Here is a 21,541-nt window from a genome sequence, read left to right as displayed (position 1 = left end):
ATGAGGAAGTACCAAAAAAGAATTGCAGTAGAGATATTCATGATATTGGAAAAAATACGCAAAATGTAAATGATCGAATTGCATAATGTCTCTCATCTTTATTGCATGGAATACATTGGCAAAAAATAAGACGCTTGTGCTTTTCATTGTTCATTACATTGATGAACAAAATATGGCTGTTTAAAAAATAATAATAACCATGGAAAAATTGAATACTTTGTTGAAAGTAATACCTCTGAGCACAAACTCATTAAAGCCCGAAAGCTAATAGTTCTTCTTAGTAATGTGTAATGTATTGAGGCAATGAGGCCTTTTTGCTGTCTCATTGCCATTTCTTTGTAACCTTCACACATTACGAGCAAATCCTCCCATCTCATCTGATTGTGCGTCATCAGATGTGGAACGATGCTAAACAAAAGCTGTTCCAATAATTGCAACCCGCGCCCACAAGATGAGATCAAGGAATTTCCAGAAATTTTCCAGTTCGTTTAACAATCATCCCCCCCCCCCCCCCATCCCCTTTCCCTCCCTCCATACCCGCTCACTGCGAGCTGAGAGCTTGAAGGATGTCTATATATATATTTTTTTTTTCCCAACTTCCTCGCTCCTCGCCGCCACTTCAAAGCATTTTCCCCTATTGGCTTTCATTTCCAAGAAATCTGACAGCCTGTCTGTAATGAAAAAAAAAAAAAGCCCCCTAACAGCAGCTTCATCGATCAATGCTATATCTAAATTTGGCAAGATTGTCTTTCATGACAACACTCTCCAAAAGTCTCAAGGCCCCATTAGCTAAAATGGAAGGACATCCATTTTCATTCTTTGTCCATTGTCGTTTGAGCTATTTCCAAAAGGTCATACTTCAACTCCTCAAATGTGACTCAATCAAATGAGCCGAAGTTAGAATCGGAAACACCAGGCAAATAGGCCATGGTCGCACGAAATTACAGACACTGAAGAACTTTTTGCGCCACTGTATTCTTGCGTTGACTCTATACTCTCGCGCGTCAGCGGCATGGCAATTTAGGGGAGTATCTTCGTGATTGATGCCAGGAGCTACAGTCTGTTGGTCTGTAATTGAGCGTCTGGGTGTGAGTTGGCAGCCGGCGCCGCCTTCTTGCAAGTGTTTTCCTTTTGTACTTTCATTCATTCATTCATTTTCCGAGCCGCTTGATCCTCACTAGGGTCGCGGGGGGTGCTGGAGCCTATCCCAGCTGTCTCCGGGCAGTAGGCGGGGGACACCCTGAATCGGTTGCCAGCCAATCGCAGGGCACACAGAGACGAACAACCATCCACGCTCACATTCACACCTAGGGAGAATTTAGAGCGTCCAATCAGCCTGCCATGCATGTTTTTGGAATGTGGGAGGAAACCGCAGCACCCGGAGAAAACCCATGCAGGCCCGGGGAGAACATGCAAACTCCACACAGGTAGGCCGGAGCTGGAATCGAACCCGGTACCCCTGCACTGTGAAGCCGACGCGCTAACCACTGGACTACCGGGCCGCCTCCTTTTGTACTTATGCTTGTCTTTTTTATTTTGATCATTATATGGCTCAAAGTGCGTTGATGACATCGGCTGTTTTTGTCCATAAGCAAGGGCAAAGTGGCTTGATTAGCATAAAAACCTGTGCTCCATTTACTTTCTCTTACTGGATTTGCGCAGTCTTGGCAGAAAACTTATTGGGTCTGAAGTAATTGCAGTCACTGCCAAGTCGTCCATCTAGCAGGCCTCCAGAGACTACACAAACAAGTTTATATCGATCAAAGTCCGCACAATGGACAAAAATCCATCATTTCATCCATTATGTAGATCCCAAGTCTGTTGACAGCCACGTCGAGGCACCCTGCCTCCGTCAGGAGGAGTGCATATTGTGGGGTGCACTCCGAATTGGCCCCGCCCCCTCATCCGAAGATTGAGTGAAGTGCATTCACTTTGCATTCGCCCACTGACCAAATACTGATCCAATAGCCGGTAACGAACGCTGACCATTTGAGCCCGCGCTGCGCGATCCAAACGGACAGCACGTCGGCGTATGTGGGAGGAAGAGTGAGAAATGAGAGAATCTGTCATTTTTCTGCCCCCTTCTGCTCTCCCACCACCATTTCATGACTCATCCAGAGCCTGCTGACAAAAACACTCCGACCACTCGAACCGGCTCCGCTTGTCCTTGTGCTGTAAGCCTCACAAGTGTCCAATAGACTCTCAGCTATCATTGACCGTGACTGCCTGACACCTTGCGGCACAGCTGTTTGTTTTTAGCCGCCACCGCAGGGGGTGCTCTTCATCTAGGCTAAACTGCCAAAACAGTAGGACTCGCTGAAAACTATTCGAGTTGCTTTCACACTGTTTAGAATTCAGGAACTGCTAAAAAAAAAAAAAAAAAACCACCTGCCACCAGCTTATTTAATCAACACATTTTGTGGGCTTTGGTGGACTGCATAAAAGAGTCTCAAGGACCTGAATTTGAAAATGGACAGGAAGTCTGTCGTCTTGGCTAAAATATGTCAATTGTTGGCCAGTTCCTATGGATTGTACATGACAAGATCCATGACAAAGTCTCAAAAGTCCGTTCTGTAAATAGTACAGGAAGTCAGACTTTAACCAACCCCTCCAAGACAATTCAGCCAAATGAATCCAAGATGGAATCAGGGATGGGGCGTCATCGAGGTTTTCATTTTACAATGCCGTATGTGGGCTGAGCCTTTTGACACGCCATGACGCATGCATTTCAAATCTGAATCACAACATTTTTACAGTCTGATTGTAAAACTACTTTTTGCTTTCTCTGTGAATCACGGAACTAATAATTTTTCTAAACATTTTTTCATGAGAAGTGCTTCACATTTGTCGATTCGTGGAATCCACTTACTACTGGCAATCAGGGCCACTTGAATTATATTCCGCAATTTTGATTCAAGGCAAGTCAATTTTTTTTCTACATCCCGTTTAATCAAAGAAAAGTCTGAAAGCGCTTCAAATGCTCACAGTTGACTAATATTAACGACATCTCCTGATCTTGACCCCGAGGAAGGCAAGGAGCCCCCACCCACTCAAAGAAACCCAAACAGAAAAAAAAAACCATCAGGGGAAAAATGAGAAACTTTGAGAGGGGGCAGCAGATGGGGATGACCAGGCAGCAATGGATGCACAGCGGGCAACATTAACCCTGGAGAACCCAAGAACCCTTTTCTTCTTTGGAAAATGATGAATTATACATTAAATGACTGCTATATGTTCACTGAACACCAAAATATATGTTTCTTTCCAAATATTCAATGCTTTAATCCTAAATTAGGATTAGGGCCAAATTTGACCCTTTGGGATTTAAGGGTAGCATTTGAGTAGCAGAATTTATAGGGGCCAAATTTGACCCCGTGGGTTCTCCAGGGTTTGGTGTGATACAATGTCAGTTAGAATAATGTAAGAATTAATTTAATAAGATAAAATGCTGCACGAAGACACCTCAAAACCCCATTGGTTGGTCAATAAAGAAATCTCAATACCAGTACCTCGATGTAGTTGGTCCACCTCAGATCTTTAAACACACTCGTATATTCACAATAAAACTGCACTGACTGTAAATATGACAAAATGGGATGGGCAAAATATTTAATGTTTTTGTGTGTGTGTGTCTGAACAGATGTGATGGAGGGGAAAAATGCCATGCTGTTGGGCATGAGTCAGTGGAACTCCAACGACCTGGTGGAGCAGATTGAGACACTGGGACACATGGACCCGTCTCATGGTACACACACACACATGCACGCGCACTCACACACGATATATGGTTGACTATGCCTTGCAAAACCCCCAAAACAAGAAATTTCTAACTGGTTCATGCCTTAGTAGAAAGAGGAGACATTGTACAGGGCGAACACGGAAAGTCTTCTAATACTCCAACTGCTGTCACACTTAAACAAAGCCTCGAAGGCCCCCTCGATCACAAACCACAGGCCCCTACAGCACATTACCTAATCACGTCACAGCTTTTTTGTTCCAAGTATCTTAACAATTGTGTGTTTGCGATCGATGCAGCTCTGTTTTCAACTGTCTATCGGTGACTGCAGAGAAGACCTGGTATACTGCATTCCATGCATCTTCTGTGTCCAATTTTTTTTTTTCTTTCTGGCATGCAATTAACTGGAAGGGCAATTCCCAATTGTTTCCCAGTAATTGTTTATGTGTGATTGCCAGCTGGCTCCACGTATGCTGTCAAACCGAGAGCCGTTGCCGTGTTCGTCAGAAGCCCTTCTACAGTTATGATATTCCACCAATTTGTTTAAAAAAAAAAAAAAAATCTCTCCTTCTTGCACGGAATAAACTAGAAAGACAACATCTTGATGTCATCCAAATCACAGGTACCTAGAACATATTGTTGCAATAACAAATGAGACTTCCGTGTGCTTGAATTTATTTAGTTTTTGTTTTTGAGTTGTGAATTTCTCCATTGTGAGACAAATCATGGTTTCTTATCTTTTCTTATCTTTTTTTTTTTTTGGAGGTTTGTGGTTTGCTGCTGAAAGTGCCAAAATGCCAGCACCCCCCCCCCCCCCCCCCCACCTCACATTTCATTTTAATACCACAAGCAATATTCCAAATGTCACTGGTCTGATATCAACAAGCAGCCCAGGAGTGGAGCAAGAGAGAGAGAGAGAGAGAAAAAAAACGAAATACCAAAATGAGAATAGGGAGCTTATAGTCTGGTGCAGTGAGCTGATTCTTTGGTGCTTTGGAATAAAAGGAGCTTGAGCACAGTGAGCCCAAAAATGAACATAAGAGTGTGCAAGGGGTGGTTGAGAGAGGATGTGGGGAGGGGGGAGGGCATATGAAGACATGCAAAATATGCAATCTGTTTGAACCATACAGTACTTTCCCGCTCGCTCTCACCGTCTGTGGGCTTCAATCGCTGTTACTAGTGGAATAACGGCTAGGAGCTCTCTGAAAATTGTTTCAAAAAATCTGCAGTATTCAATGCAAGGTCAATGCAGCTATTTTCAAATTTTCTCCATCAACATCAACATCGGGGGGTGTTGTTCCTCGAGTTGTCTTTTGTGTGGATTCCTTGCGGTAAAGAGGAATTGTTTCGAACACGGAAGCCAGTCTCCCACTCAAACTAAACGTCGGGTTGCCTTGTGATCACAAGCATACAATTCTTTACTGGGAAGCAGTTGTCAACGTCAATTCCAGAAAAAAAGAAGAAGAAGAGATTGCATAGAGTAGACGCGCTGAGTGCAGGATACAAGAAGTTCTGACTCCCATGGCAACTGATGTCACACTTAAACGTAGAGTCGCCTCGGGGCATTTTCTCCCGGGTGCTTAAGTCAGGAAAGGCACGCTGCTGCACTCTTCTTTTTTTTTTTTGGTCTTGTTTTGTTCTGCACATTCTCGCATCGGCTGAAGTGTGTACACACTCTGGACTCTGGATGGAGTGACCTTCAAAATGGAGACGCATAAAATGGAGATGGCATATTTTGATTTCTGTGCTCCGAAGGCTGTACTAAGGTCTCAGTGCATAGAAAAAAGATCACATCGCACATTTTGAGCCATTTCGGAGCCTCTGACGGCAGGTAATGATTGTGATCTGCTGAATCGGCCAACTCGGCTGATTCATGCCGACATGTGGACGGGGGCTTGTGGGCACACTTGTCCCATATACGCTCACCGACCGCCCTATGCTATGCTCGGTGCGTCAGAAGTCTCGATAGGAGAATCGCCGCACCTTGGAAGCCTGCAAGAAAAGCCCGAAAGGAATAAAGTGCAGACAGGAGAATATGCCAGCTCACATGCCTCCATATTACCTAGCGGCATCTCATTGAAGAATCCTAATAGAATCCATTCAGCCAAATCGGAGCCATCCTGCGTGACGCACACAATGTGCTGCTGACACTACGGAAAATTTTCATTTGATCTCTCAGCGGTCATAAATCAGCTCAAGGTTTTTATGTTGATTTATGCAGAGTGTTTGGGATTTTTAATCGAATACTTGAACTCTCTCTGCAGCTGCCGAGGGATTTGATCCATAGCTGTGAGACGTGCATTGCGATTAATAATAATCATGTTCATATTTAAGCCTTTTGTCTCCTACCATTAATGTCTGTCAACTGTCGCTTCCAGTAACATGCAGAGTGCTAAATGTGAATGCGCTGTGCAGTTTAATCAGTCAGTCTACTCAATGTAACTTCAGATCAGTGAGCATCTATAGAATCAAGTCCTCTTTTGCCTTTGTGTGTGTTTAGTGTGTGCTAGCATGTGTCGGTGATGCCACCGCAAGATTCATTGTTAAGGTGTAGGGTTTCAAATAAGACCATCAACCCAGGTTAGGCTCTCAAAATACTGTTTTTGAATTTTTTTTTAATTTAAGGTTTCAAACGAAGGTTATTGTTTAGGTTTCAAGGCAGGTTTAAGATTTCAAATTTGAGTTTAGAATCACTGTTAGGCTTTTAAATCAAGATAGGGTTAGGGTTTCAAGTGAGGTTTTAATACTAAGGTTAAGGTCGTAAATTACTGTTGAAATAAAGGGTTATGGTTTTGATTTATGCCTTCGAATCAGGGTTAAGGTTTCAAATTAAGATTTCAGTTTTGGATTACAGATTCAAATTAGGATTACACTTCAGGGTTTCAAACTGTGGATGGGATTTCAAATCCAAGTTTCGCCCTAAATTAAAATGTAATTACTTCCATGCTTTGCAATGATTAACAGTGGAACCTCTACTTCCGAACGTCTCTTCATACAACATTTTCAAGTTACGAAATGCCTCAACAGGAAAATATTGCCTCCTCAAGATACAAAAAGTAAAAAATACAGTATGGGCTGTTTCGAGTTTCCTAAACACAACATACTTATAGCTGCTCTGACATTGGGTATTACCGAGCATCTTCCTAGCAGCCCATTGGCTAAGAGAGACCTCTATTGCATGTTTCTATGTGATATAGATGTGTGCAGCGTCCTCGTCATGTGCCCCTTGGGCCATGAGGCGTTTCGATAGTTTTATGTAAATGTGAGTCACCCAGAACAAGTGTTCACCAGTCCGGCGATCGCTCACTATGCTGATGTTTACTTTGGACATTTTCGAAGGATTGGACAAAAGCAAACACCTTTTGCTCAGTTTTTTACAAAACGCCAGACAAAACCCACTTCTGGGAGAGTACATGAACTAAAGAGGGCAAAAAACAATGAGGATGCTGTTAAAAGTTATCATCATTTTTATTCTTTATTGTATTCTTTTTTTTTTTTTTTTACATTATGCGAAACTCTCATTTATTGTGCAATAATCTAATTCTAACAGGTATTTCTTCCATATTTTGATGGATTTTTATTCTTTTGGAAACATTTATGTCTGAATTTTGGGGTGCTTGGAACCGATTAGGGCATTTACATGGAAAACGTGTCTCCATTTACAACATTTTGAAGTTCATGAAATTTCTTCCAGAACCAATTAATTTCGTAAGTAGAGGTACCACTGAACTCGCAATCAAAGCTCTTTGAATTGGTCAGTAACATTCACGATATCATCAGTTTTATGATATAACGGTCTCACCTTGGAGCCTTCCCATTATTTTCATTTGGAAAACCGTTTCAAAGTATGGAAGAAAAAAAAAAGGAGCCTTCAAAGGTTAGCTGTGAAGCTTCCAGTTCCAAGTTAAGTGGAAGCTTTCAAAGACTTAACTTCAGTTGGAAACGGCAGCATTATTTTTTCTCTCGCGCACACACACACATACACACGCACACACACACACACACACTTACACACAGATGAAGAGGAGGGCACTCACTAAAGCATTAAGGACCTGTGAAGTACTCCACTGCTGCACAAGTACGGGACACTTTTGAGCATTTCATCCTCTCATGTGCCTGAATGTGACGTGACTGAATGTGCAGTGCACTTTTTATTTTATTTATTTAATTTTGGGGGGCCTGAGTGGATGATTTCAAGTCGTCGTGTACTTCTCCTGTGCAAAGTGGACTAATGGCATTAAAGTAATAGTACGACATGTCTATTCCCTGAATGACTTGCAAGGAACAATTTCATGACAGTATCAGGACTTGTACATTGTCGGTGTGCGTGGACATTTTTTGGTTTCCGTGGATTAATCGGTCATTGCGTTTCTTTCTATTCTGCAAGGCGCCGGTTATCATGAAAAACCGGCAAGAGGAGTGATCACATTAATAGCTCCCATTTTTTAGTCCCGTCCTCATTTTTCGTGCGCGTAATAAGCGCTGACATTAGTGTGGGCCGCATCGGGGTGCGGCGTGAGTCGGCCTCATGCCTTTAAGGGGAAATCTATCCGCAATTAACGCCTGAAAAGTGCAGCGGGCTCGTCACAGTCTGCGCCGCCCATTAAATGGTCTATTTGTTGCTTCCTCTCAAGCCTTTATGGGTTCCTAACCTTGCCAATTATTCATTCATCTCCATTTTTTCCAATTGTCCTCATCCTGTGTGCTCCCATTCTCCCCCCCACCACCCCACCCCCACTCTGCCCTTTTCGTACATCACCTCCATTCTCATTATGTCCCCGTCTGACGTCTTTCTGCATACGTTTGTCACTCCACTCATATAAACGCTTTTACTCAAGGCCAAGTAACAAGAGATGGAGGACCTCACAAAGACAGGATCATATACATTTAAAAAGTTGTTGTAGTAGGTGTTAAATAGGAATACACAAGTAGCAAAACCAGGTATCAGTATTGGGTATTGTGGAAGCCGCCGATATCAGCCAACGATGCTCAAAACACCCCAAAAATCAAAGTTGGGTTTCCTGTCAGTGTTATCTTTTCAAGTAAAAGTTTTGAATCCTAGTCAGGTTTTCAAATGAGTTTTTGAATCGGGTTTTGGGTTTCAAATTAGAATGTCATGTCAAGGTTAAGATCTTAAATTAAGGTTTTTAGACTGGAAGCATTTTAAACATTTTGTTTTCATATTAGTAGTGGCTCTGAAAAACTGGAGAGAAAGTCTGCATGCATTATTCCATGTAACTGTCGAAGAAGTCGCAGCAGCCATTCGTTGAGATGACAAAGATGGCTTTCCTCACGTCTGCGTCCTCCTGCGGCGCTCTTTTCCCAACCATCTGCTTGGCTACACAAGATAAATGTGACACCGCGACGGCGCGAGAGACCTGAGGGGAAACCACAGCGAATGGGAAAGATGCACGCAAAAAAAAAAAAAACATTCCCGTTTAAGGAGGCCGATTCACGCGATCCAAACGGGAGGATCAATATTTCCCTTCATTTTATGAGACTTTCAACCATCTTTGACTAGTCTCATTGACTATGTTTAAAAAAGAAATGCAAATCTTGCCGAATCAAACAGATCTCAATGTGCGACTACTGTATTTAGCTCGTATCGGATTCCAAATCTGGTATCGGATCCCAAATCTTGCGTTTTCTGATCAAATTGATGATCCATCAGAATCAGAATCAGAATCATCTTTATTGGCCAAGTATGTATAACACACAAGGAATTTGTCTCCGGTATAACACGCTGCACTAGTATCATCGTAAACATCCACCTTTGGTATGAGGATGTATCGTTCTATGTATCGACACTGCTTGCCCAATATTTCCATGGTTTTCGGTTTGGCACCAAATATTGAAAAATCTAATCAATTTCATTTTTAAGAATGTGTCTATATTGGCAAAACCAACCTTGTTTTTAATTATTAGTGAATATCAATCCCAAATGTTACAGTATTGGATCAATTTGATTATTCAAACATATTGCTATCACTATGGTTAAGCATGATAGGAGCCTTTTTTGTACTTGGTATTGAACATCGATAGCAACTCTCGCCGTTTCGCACACCACAGCCTCTCGAGAAAAATGCTGAAAACCAATCATTATCTTTATGTGGACACATGGCGGCATTAACCTTGGCCGATTACTCCAAGCGTGTACGACCTCTCGTCTTGAAATAGTCCTTTTGTGGGACCCGACAATGTTTTGTCTCCAGGGAATGCCGGAACTTTTCGCTTTCCTCCTTCCATCCTTCCTGCCCTCTCTCCTGCCCTCCTTCCTTCCCTCTACTTTTTAACAAGAAAATCTCCCTTCATTGATTTTCTGTTGCTTTGTGACCAAAAATAGTGTCGCCGTGCAGCGAGCTCCCTTCTGGGCTGCGAATAGAGGACAGAATAAATCCAAATAAAAATGCAATTTAGAGAGGAAATTGAATGAGATGACCGTCTTCAGAAGCGTTAAGAACATTGCTGTTTTTTTTTGTACCCGTGGGGCGAAAAAAAAAATCCTTCTCAACTAACCATGTAGGAGTAGCAACACCCAGTCTGAAGGTGCAATGAAGACAAGAGGCATTTGTGTAATATCGACCACCTCCATAGATCGATATCGTTTGCAGAGGTCGCTGTGGAGAGGTCACGCAAATCAAGTTCAGATCCCCAACCAATTTGAGTCAAGTCAACTTTCTTGTCAAATGTGCTACGTGTGCAACATACAGCACAGATGAAATTTCTTTCCTCGGGAGAGAGAGAGAGGAGCCCCTGCGAGTGCCTGTACATAAAATGACAAAATAATACAATACAACACATAAGACAGACAGTCATGCAATCTCAACCACTTTTCTGCATACACTTTGTTGTTTGAAGCAGTTAGAGATGAAAGATCCTTTGATCAATTCAAAAGCCAAGTCATAAAATCCTGCTCAGGAACAATCTCCACTGCTCACAAGAAGCTGGTGATTTTCCAGCTTTCGGGTGAAATTGCAGAGTGAACCTGAAATTCACGGTAACCTTTACATCAGAAGAGGTGGCCTTTAGATTGCGAGTGTCGGCTTAATGGCGGGTTGCTACTTGACAGGTTTACGCAGGCCACACGAAAAATGTACTTTTCAAATGGGAACAGGCCTGAGAAGACAGATGTGAATGTCGTTTCGTGAGTATTAGACAAGAAAGTCTTATAAATTGGTGTGGCTTGAGTCCAGTTATATGACCCCCCACGTGTGGTTGAGCCTGGACTTACCTTGTTATTTCTCACCCCGTTACAGAGGGTCTCTATCAGCTGGACGATCCACGCTGTGCCCCACAAAGCGGCATCGAGGGACTGGAGCGTGGCGAGGTATGACGCTCATCTGAAAAACTGAACTTCACTGTGTTTACAGAAATGATAGCAGTTACTTGCAACATAGCGTAGCTGATAAGAATTCAGGTGGACAAGGTCTAAGCAGAACCACCTCGTGAGCACGAACACACAGTTGTTTTACTTGGAAGATGGAGTACCAAAAAAAAAAATTCTTTGGTATCGAGCCACACGCTGATTCACCATTGGGTCCCATCCGTCTTCTGTAGAACTCCAAATGTCCGACGCACGTGCTACTTCTGGTCGTGCACGGTGGCAACATCCTGGACACGGTGGGCGGCGACCCCAGTGCTAAGGCGGGCGACGTGGCCACCCTGGCGTCTGTGCTCGACAAGGTGACGCGGGCGCACTTCCAGGCCGCCGCCGAGCACGTGATGATCAAATTGGTGCCGTGCCCTGCGGTGTGCGCCGAAGCCTTTTCGCTGGTGTCCAAGTGAGTGTTTCATTAACCTGGTTGGAATTTGCCTCTCTGCGGGAATCTCCTTTTTTTTTTTTGTTCCCTCTCTCTAACAGCCCTTTAGTAGTTATTTCTTCTCACATTTGCATTAGTTTGGTCCTGCTCCAATAACCTATATTTAACATTTCTTACTGGTGCCATCTTTTCAATGATTAATTTCACCTTTGGCCGCTTTTAAGCATGTGAAATAATGTTCGCTGGCAGAGGTATATTTGTGGATTAAGTGATAATTGATGTTTGATTTAGATTCATCTCCCATTTGGGGCGTTCTTTTCTTAATGGATGTGGACGGCTGCTGTCAGGTGTGTCCTCGTTATGAATTATACAGCCTCGCATCCATTAAAGCTCCCATTTTTGCAGCGCAGAGCTTCTTTGTTGAAAATATGAGGAGACATAACACCTTTTACAACTTTATTTGCTTTCTTTTTTTAAGATGCAAATGATGCCGTTTTCACATTTGGATGGCGTCGTTTGGTTTTTAAGGCTTAGTGATATTTTGGTTGAATTGTCGCAGACGTGTTTGGCGGCGCAGAAGGAACAGAGCACTCCTTTGGGTGCGATACCGCTGCTTAGGTTTAACATAGACGATCCGCACTCCATCTGGTTAGTTTCCCATCCTTGTTAGAATTATCCGACCATGGATACCGGAGACTCAATTTCAGCATGCTTTGGCCAGCCAGGGACGACTGATGGGACAGCAGGAGACCGCTCCGTGGTGCGGTTGCCCTGCCGGCCCACCGGTTTGATAAATTAGGCTCACGCGTTGAGCAGTTGGGCACCCGAGGAACGCACCCCTGGGATTCCCGAGCTGCCACGATCGAGATGCCTCCTGCCCCAACAGTGTATCAAGAACCAAATTTGCCTCATCTGTCACGCTATGGTGGTGAGCTCGGACTAAGAGAGCAATTAGAGAGCACCAGTGCTCATTAAAACATACAGCTGCATGTGGACCTTGCATACATGGCCAATAAATCAGATTCTGATAGCTGAAGCCTTAAGTTGCGCCACGGAAGAATTTGCCCAGGTAAATTGAGTTACTGACCTTGATACATTTATTTCTTGTGCTTTTCAACCACGTATCTCCAGGCATCATGTCAAGTTATGGAGATTTTTGTTTTTTTTTGTCATGGCGTCTCGAATCCCTCCAATCGTGTTAGGGCTAGCTTGGCTGAAAATACGTAATGCTGCTGCTATGAATTGGAGTCTTCCATCACTAGAGAATTGGAGTCTGTTTTGTTATGCCCGGTGTTTAAGATCATCTGAGCCCGAAAATAAGCGAGCTGTCGTACCATTCACGGAAAGTATACATTTTGATCAAGTTCCTCCTGAATATAATGTTTTAAGATAAGATAAGAAAACTTTTATTAGTCTCGCAATTGTGAAATTCCCGATTCACAGCAGCAAATTTATGAAAGGAAGAAGTAGAACAACAAAATATAGGAGCTGCTGGAAAGGCAGCCACTCAAAATAACAAAAATAACACAACACAACACATAGGACACAGAGAGTCGTGCAATCTTCACCACTTTTCTGCATACACTTTGTTGTCTGAAGCAGTTATGGATGAAAGAGGAGAGGATCAAAGTGTCCTTTCACCAGTGGATCAGAGAAGTCATGCTGAAAACGTGCACACGTCTGCTACAAGCCAAGTTTTGAAAGCAAACATGAAGCTATAGCGTCCATTGATGAAAAAGAGATTGGCTCACATCTCCTGTCCGATGTAAATCCACTTCAATTCCAAGCGGCGACTCCCATTTCCACATCCGCATCGGCGCTCCTCGCTAACGCTCCTTTCTTCTCATCCTCGGCTCCTCAAGCCTTACATCCATCCAGCCGCAGACCGTTCAACAGCACCGATCTCTCCGCTGAACAAAGCGGGGCTGTGAAAAATGCTGCCCATAACAGGCGCAAGACACAAGCCCCCCGGGACTGTCCAGCAACGACAGTCAAATGGCGCCGACAGTCCTCCCAGGCAAAAACAGTGCTGGTATATCCATGCTGCCGAGAAGGCGCAACCACCAAGCACAGAGTTTCCTCCTTGATGAATGCCGTGGCCAAAAAATGTATTTGGTAAAGGTTTCGCTCAGTCCTTGCTTGTTAGAGGTTGGGGCTTTCAGCCATGGTTGGGTGTTTCAAACCAACATTAGAAACCAAGGTTAGGGTTACAATCCTGGGTTTGGACTTCAAAGGAGATTTTAAAGTCAGGCTTAGGGTTTCAAACAAGGGTTAGGTTTTCTCGGTAGGCTTGCAAGACATAGTTAAGGTTGAAGTCACTTGACATACTTCATTTATACAGTAGAGTGAACAAAGCTGTGAATAAAAAAAATCATACAATATAAGCCACTTGAACACAATATAATTTAAAATCAGTCAAACAGTAAAAGTTAAAATCATTAAAAACAAATAAGACACATAAACCAGGTTTACGTTTGGGACATTTTGTGGACCGAAAGCTATGTCTTGCAGAACCTCACAGGTCCGGTTTCCTCAGTGTGAGAACCATTGTTCAAAGTGGCGTTCGCGGTGATTACAGTGTTCGTTGTAATGGCGTCAATTATAAACAGTGTTAACTGCCATTACAGATAACATTATAACGTTATAAATGGTGGCATCTGATTAAGAATGTCGCTCACATGGGCGTGTTCAACCTCATTTGGCCTGACATGACACAAACACAAACACAAGGGATGAACAGGTGGGAAACGGTCGCTGGCTGATTTCCACTTGCGGCAGCTACCAGCTTGCCTGACAAAAAAAAAAAACAACGCGGAGGTTGAGCGCATGAAAAGTTTCACACAATCGCCACTTTGGATGTAATTAGAAATGGTGTAATGTCGGGCATCCACGTGGAGACGCTTCTTCGCTTGTTCCTTTGCTGGAGACAGCTTGTCGCCCACCTGCAGTTATTGTCTAATTATCGACAGGAGCTGCTGATGGTAACCTGTCAAAACAACACAAACTCTGCTTTCCATAAACACGCATGCACACTACAGGAGGTAACTTGCAGCATTGATTTGAATGTTTGACAAATTAGGTTTTCAAGCTAAGGTCTGGTTTGTAAATTAGTGTACAAGGAACTTATTAGCTTTTCGTTTTCGGCATGTGGGGTGGAGGGGGGGGGGGGGTTAAAATAAGGTTTACAATATCAGGTTTTTAGGACTGGGTTAGCAGGGTCTGATGTTAAGCCTTTTTGGGTGACGGCTTTGCTAAAACCAGCATTGGCCCTGATTTAAAACAATACTTGATGAAATTCAGAATTATATTAATTCAGGGCACACAGAGACAAACAACCATCCATACCCACACTCACACCTAGGGACAATTCCGAGTGTTCAATCGGCCTGCCCAGCATGTTTTTGGAATGTGGGAGGAAACCGGAGCACCCGGAGAAAACCCACGCAGGCCCGGGGAGAACATGCAAACTCCACACAGGGAGGCCGGAGCAGGACTCCCCAATACTATAAATAGATAATGTGATTTTAAAATAATGCTTTATGCCGGCCTACCCTGGAAGAAGGAGAGCAGCGTGTAGTCTCAGGGTCCAAAATGTACATGCGTTGCCAGAGGGCGATCACGGCAACCACTTAAACTCACACATCTTCACAATACTGTGAAGTATTTGGTTTTTATTGTTATTGGGATTTAAAATATGTTTAACAAAGTTTATGATTATATATGAAAGCAAAGTTCACAATTTCAAATTCTCGGCCCAACATGGCTGATGCTGGCGTCAGAGCCAGAACAGCGTCGGGGGAAAAATGTTCCACAGTGTAAAACGCTGCAGGGTTTTTCCCACAAAGATTTCCTTCCACACCCACCTGCCTATGGAGCCTGCCCACCACCGCTCTGCTAACTTGATGGAAAAGAAAGACTTGGACTATTAAAAAGCTGACATGGGCAGAAGGATGGAAAGTTGCCCCGGAGGACAGATTAAGGAAAGGGAAGATGAGGAAGAGGAGGTCTAGCTCTCATTATTCTGACAGGCAGCGAGCAACAACTGCGACTATTTACGTTCTCACTCTGTTCATGAAGAGATTCCAAGGAGCAAATTGGCTTGCATTTCTACATCCAGAGTGCAATTAAGCCAGAAGCTGGCAGTCAACGCTGTTTCCCCCCCCCCCAAGAGTGAGATGTTTTATCTTTTAACAGCAGGGAGAATATCCAGGTTGATCGGTAAGAGCTATCTTCTGCTCTTAATGAAGTCCCCTTCGGCAGATCGCCTGCGTCGGGCCTGCAGGAGCATCTTCAAAGGCTCTCTATAATGAGAATTAAGAGAACCAAATATAAAATAAGATCGAGATCAAGAAGTCCCTCTAGTGTTCATCATTGTGCTCCTTTCTTTGGACTTCACAATTAAGTGACTCAGTAAGCTGCAGCGATACTAGTTGATTTTCTCAGAGGATGAAAAAAAAAATCTGCTTGTGAATATTATATTGTTTGGCTACCTGTTCAAATAGCCGTTGCTAAAAGGGTTGGAACTAGTGCAACTTAGCTGGCAAGTGTGCATCTTCACAAAAGACTGCTCAATACGTCTTTTGATACGTGGGATGCGACACAATTCAAAGACGTTTCATCCTTAGTTGAACAGATCATTCATCTCTACCCCCGAATTGAAATGATTAAGAAATGTAATCTACTTCGAACTTGGTTCAGTTTTTCATCTTTACTGAAAAAAACCCAGACTTAGGCCTTGATTTTTTTAGGAGCGTGATGATATTGAATCGGGCGGCCCGGTAGCCCAGTGGTTAGCGCGTCGGCTTCTCAGTGCAGAGTTACCGGGTTCGATTCCAGCTGCGGCCTCCCTGTGTGGAGTTTGCATGTTCTCCCCGGGCCTGCGTGGGTTTTCTCCGGGTGCTCCGGTTTCCTCCCACATTCCAGAACATGCATGGCAGGCTGATTGGACGCTCTAAATTGTCCCTAGGTGTGAGCGTGGGCGTGGATGGTTGTTCGTCTCTGTGTGCCCTGCGATTGCCTGGCAACTGATTCAGGGTGTCCCCCGCCTACTGCCCAAAGACGGCTGGGATAGGCTCCAGCACCCCCCGCGACCCTAGTGAGGATCAAGCGGTTCGGAAAATGGATGGATGGATAGTGAATCGTTTATTTACTATGTGCTCCTTGCTGTGCCACTATTTAGCGCCCAGACCTGAAATTGTATTTTTTAGCGACTCAAGGCAAAAAAAGCTTGTCTTAGCTGCAGCTCATATCTTGAAAAATATGTAATTCAAGTCATTCGTAAATTGAGGTATCACCATTTTGTGACCACCCCCCCACCCAAAATAAGCATGACATACCTGTACACTTAGGAGTATTTCCGCCCTATTATACCAATGTCTACATTCCCACCACATGTTCCAAAGTACATGCATGTTCGCCATTATCTTACAAGCATGCTGGAGCTCTGCTCTAAAAAAAAAAAAGGGAAAAAAAAGCAATCTCTCACAAAGGAGGCCTCACAGAGCGCCAGTCAAACGGCATCTCCAGAGGATTCGGATGAATCCTGCATGCCAGACAGCTGCACATCACACAGTCCACCCATCGTGACGAATCCCGGGATGCTTCACAGCTTCACACATCCTTTTTCATAATGCTCCGCTGGGACACCAGCCAGGGTTTTAAAAAAAATTGAATACATTTGCTCACGGCGTAGTAACAAGCGGAAGTGACAGGAGCTGGAGAGCAACTGACAACGTTTCTATTCATCCGTGTACATGAATCTGCGTGGCGTTAATTGTTTTCGTGTCGGTACTCTGGAACATGTGTTGTCAGCACTTTTGGAGCTACTTGAATTTACGCAACACACCCAATAGAAACGTCTAATGATGTCGATTATGTAGACTTTGATCTGATTTGGCAACATAATCTAGATCTGTGTTTCCCAAACTCGTCAGGTGTGCTGCGGGAAATGATTCAAATTCACTGAACAGAAAATGATTTACTGGAATTCACACAATAAAATAATTGTATTAAAACAGGCCCAGACCTTACACTCAATAAGAACATTTATTAGTAAATTGAAAATAAAAACCTTTTGTGACATTTTTATTTGCTAGTGTGGGGTGACATTTCTTTTCCCACTAAATGTTGGGAAACACTGATTCTGATCAATGTTTTATTAAAATGCATTAAAGATTGTATTTAAAGGGCCTCCTTTCTCTAACATTTCAACAAATGTCTTAATCATCTGCTTTTTATTGAAATGGGAGGTTAGGACTAGGCTCATTTCGGGTTGACTCCTGGTTACGGTTAGGGATACACTCTTGAAATCGCTGGGTTAAAAGTACCCCAAATTGGGTAAATTACTGTAGCTAAACCAGCGCAGCGTTCAAAAGGGTAAGAGCCGATGTTATTTATACTGTTAAATTCAACATCAGTAAACCACAAAAGTGTCCAAAATGGCAACCGGCTTTAGCTCTTCAGTGTAAAGGGAACGCAAGTTTAATGTGGGGCTCATTTTCACTGCAAGAAGAATAAGCGAGTGTGATCCAGACAGCTGACTTTGGGGATGATTCCTAGTGAGTTATTCACTGACTGAATTTATCGAGTTATTCTTGTTTTATTGATGTGTCTGTCAGCACATGTAAAAAGGATCAAATAATGTATTGCTCCGGTAATTATTCTGAGAAGCCCCAGTTCGAGAACCAATGCTTGAAAGTGCTCTCACGGAGCTGGCGCACCTCGGCCACTGATGCGTTGCAACCTTGGCTGAGCTTCGCTGCCATTTCTTGTAATGCCGCCGATTGATGGATGGCGTTGACAGTCAGTCGGCGCAAGGAGAGCATGACGGGTCTTTTCCCCAGCGCTATCACACTGACGCATAAACATCCATTAAAGTCAACTTGGCTGACACGCACATGCAGGTGCTCACTGGCGCGGGGGGGTTTTATTCTTTGTGACACAACAGCTTTTTCTCCATATGCAACAACGAGATAAACTTTATTGCCACACCTAAAGGAAATTTAAATGTGGACTTTTGGATTTCATTCATTCATTTTTCAGGATACTTTCAGGCCATGTCATGTAATTAAAATTCATGCTTTACAATTAGGTCAAGCTTTTATTTTTTTTTAAATTCTCAGTCAAAATGCTGTCCAAATTTAGTAAAAGAAATAGTTTCTTGCGTAATGTCATTATAATGAAAAGAAACAGGCTGCCCGGTAGCCCAGTGGTTAGCACGTCGGCTTCACAGTGCAGAGGTACCGGGTTCGATTCCAGCTCCGGCCTCCCTGTGTGGAGTTTGCATGTTCTCCCCGGGCCTGCGTGGGTTTTCTCCGGGTGCTCCGGTTTCCTCCCACATTCCAAAAACATGCGTGGCAGGCTGATTGAACACTCTAAATTGTCCCTAGGTGTGAGTGTGAGTGCGAATGGTTGTTCGTTTCTGTGTCCCCTGCGATTGGCTGGCAACCGATTCAGGGTGTCCCCCGCCTACTGCCCGAAGACAGCTGGGATAGGCTCCAGCACCCCCCGCGACCCTAGTGAGGATCAAGCGGCTCGGAAGATGAATGAATGAATGAATGAATGAATGAAAAGAAACAAAAAAAACATCAATAAATATCAATCCATCCATTCCTCCATTTTCATCTGCTCATCCAAGGTCAGGTTGCGGGTGCTGCTCTGGTTTCAGATTTTTTTTTTTTAAGCCAAAACTTAAATAAAATTAAAATGTTATCATACAGGTATATAAAAACATAAGTTTTAAAATAAAATCCGAAATGTTTATTCTTTGTGCTCTTCAGAGATTTACAAGCTGAAGATGATTTTTGTGCATTTCTTCTTGCTCCCTACAGTCTTAACCCATACAGCTACGACGAAAGCTGCGTGTCAAGCAGCGTGGACCACCTGCCGCTGGCCGCCCTGCCGCTGCTCGCCATTGTTTCTCCCCGCTACCAGGACGCCGTCGCCACCGTCATCGCCCGGGCCAACCAGGTCTACCGCAGCTTCCTGCAGTCCGACGACGGGCAGGGCTTCTCGGGAAAGGTGCGTGCTTTTTTGCTTTTTGGGCGATTGTTATTGTTTTTTGTGCCTTCTTTGTTGCCGAACAATAAAAAAATAAAAAACAGTGTAGGTGACTCACCACTTGTGAGAGATGTTAAGACACTTTGTGAATAGTGCAGAGCAAGGTTGCACAGTACCGTTGATCCCGACGCCATCCCGCCACGCGCCTGCTGTAGTGAAAAAGGCAAGTGATTATTGAAGCTGGAGTTGATTGTTAAGTGACTTGACCAAATATTACTCTGCAATTTGACTTATCACTATGATTTGTTGCGGAGCTCTGTATATTTATTTATTTATTGATCATCCAAGGTTTGCTTCTTCGCCACAGTTCACAAAAAGCCTCTTGCAAGAGTCGATACGGTCTTGATTAGCCAATCAAGCAAAGGAAAGAATCGAGAGCTGTGGATTAAACGTGGCAAAGGTGATTACGATAACGGTACAATAACGATCCCCCCTGTGGCTGTTGCTCTTGATTTGTTCGACTCTTGCGGTAACGCAGTGATCTGAATGACTGCACACCAAATTTCGTAAGGTGCATTTTCCTCTCATGGAAAATGATACTCCGTAAAAGACTGCATTTAGTCCCAGCCTAATCGGAGTAAACTTTACACTTAGGAAAGAATTAAGTATTCAGCGTAAATTTTCCTGGAAGTAGTGGATTAATTATATGACAAATGATTAAAATCTGCTGATTAAGGAAATTTTGATCGATTTTGGAGATTTAGTCCTGCATTGTTTATACACAATAATTGGGTTTTAATGAAGAGAATTGATCATTTAATTTGTCTTTGCTCAGTGTTGTAATTGTAATAAACCTTACGGGTACGAGCAATGGAAACAGACAACAGGAGACTACACAAATGCTCAAGCAGAGGAGCTCATTTCCAGCTAATAAATTGAGACCTTGACTTAATGTTCAAAGTCCACGAGTCTAAGTACACTGCAGCGTATGTAGGAATAGTTGTTCCGATTGTATTTCTGTCAATCTTTTATGTGATCTATTATATTATTGTTCTTTTATGTCAACAGTTATAGAAAGCGCTTTGTTACATCTGCAGCTGTTTTGAAAGTCAAGTCAACAGTATTTATAGAGCACTTTCAAACAGCCATCGCTGCATACAAAAAAAGCGCTATATACAAAATAAATAGTAAGTAAATAAAGCTGTATTGTACTGCAGAGGGTCCGTACTCTATGTAAAGGTCACCATCCAGATTTTCCACTGTTTTATGCATAACATACCGGTAGATTAAAGTTCATCTGTGACATTAAATTAACCGTCTATGTAATTTGTCATTTGCATGCAACAGGCTTTGAAAGGCAAAGGCCTGAAAAAATGAGCCAATTTGAATTCCGTGGTGGTGTACATGTGTGACTCATTTAAATACACGCTGACTCAACTCAAGAAAAATGGCTAACGGCAACAAGGAAACTGCGTCTTGTGCGAAGCTGATCGTGCCTTTCGGTGAAAGATGACATATCTTTGATGCTTATTTTCCTGCAGAAGTTACAAAACAAACATTTATACCCCAAGAGTCCATGTACATCCTTCTTTTAATAATGTAGTGGAGGCTCATTAATGCATATGTATGCATGTTGTATGCAGGTGTGCCTAATGGGCGACTGCGTGGGTGGCGTGTTGTGTTTTGATGCGTTGTGCTTCAGCAACCAGCAAAGACCTGGCAGCCCAAACAACGACAACGCCGCCACCAGTGGAAGCAGGAACAATAGCACTGAGAGCCTCAAGGTGATTGTAAATCCTACTAAAATAGGCACAATTACTGCTCACTGTTGAAATGCTGACATATGGCAAGGTAGCGACCTATGAATAAAAACCACAAAAGCAGGTCCCGAAGGAAAAGCGGAATAGAAAATTGATGGATGAATGGATAATACAAATGAAATTTAGTAAAATGTTAATATGCTAACAGTTGGTATTCTAACAATTCTAACAAGCAGCAAGATGGCAACCTAAGTGCAAAAACTGCTAATGTGAATTGTGACACGACA

The 21,541-nt window shown here is 43.2% G+C and overlaps 1 protein-coding gene across 3 annotated transcripts in view; it reads left to right on the top strand.

The window, feature by feature from the left end:
* pitpnm3 (PITPNM family member 3) overlaps positions 1–21,541 on the top strand; it is a 60,361-nt gene that overhangs the window by 18,867 nt on the left and 19,953 nt on the right. For all 3 annotated transcript variants that reach the window (XM_052078196.1, XM_052078195.1, XM_052078197.1), the window contains 5 exons: positions 3,641–3,745; positions 10,993–11,063; positions 11,294–11,517; positions 19,326–19,515; positions 21,138–21,278. In XM_052078196.1, coding sequence (XP_051934156.1) covers positions 3,641–3,745; positions 10,993–11,063; positions 11,294–11,517; positions 19,326–19,515; positions 21,138–21,278 — 731 coding nt within the window. The remainder of the gene's footprint in view (positions 1–3,640; positions 3,746–10,992; positions 11,064–11,293; positions 11,518–19,325; positions 19,516–21,137; positions 21,279–21,541) is intronic.

This window comes from Hippocampus zosterae, chromosome 10 (assembly GCF_025434085.1).
Source record: "Hippocampus zosterae strain Florida chromosome 10, ASM2543408v3, whole genome shotgun sequence".
In the NCBI taxonomy this organism is placed as follows: Eukaryota; Metazoa; Chordata; class Actinopteri; order Syngnathiformes; family Syngnathidae; genus Hippocampus; species Hippocampus zosterae.
This window is presented reverse-complemented; position numbering and strand designations above follow the sequence as displayed.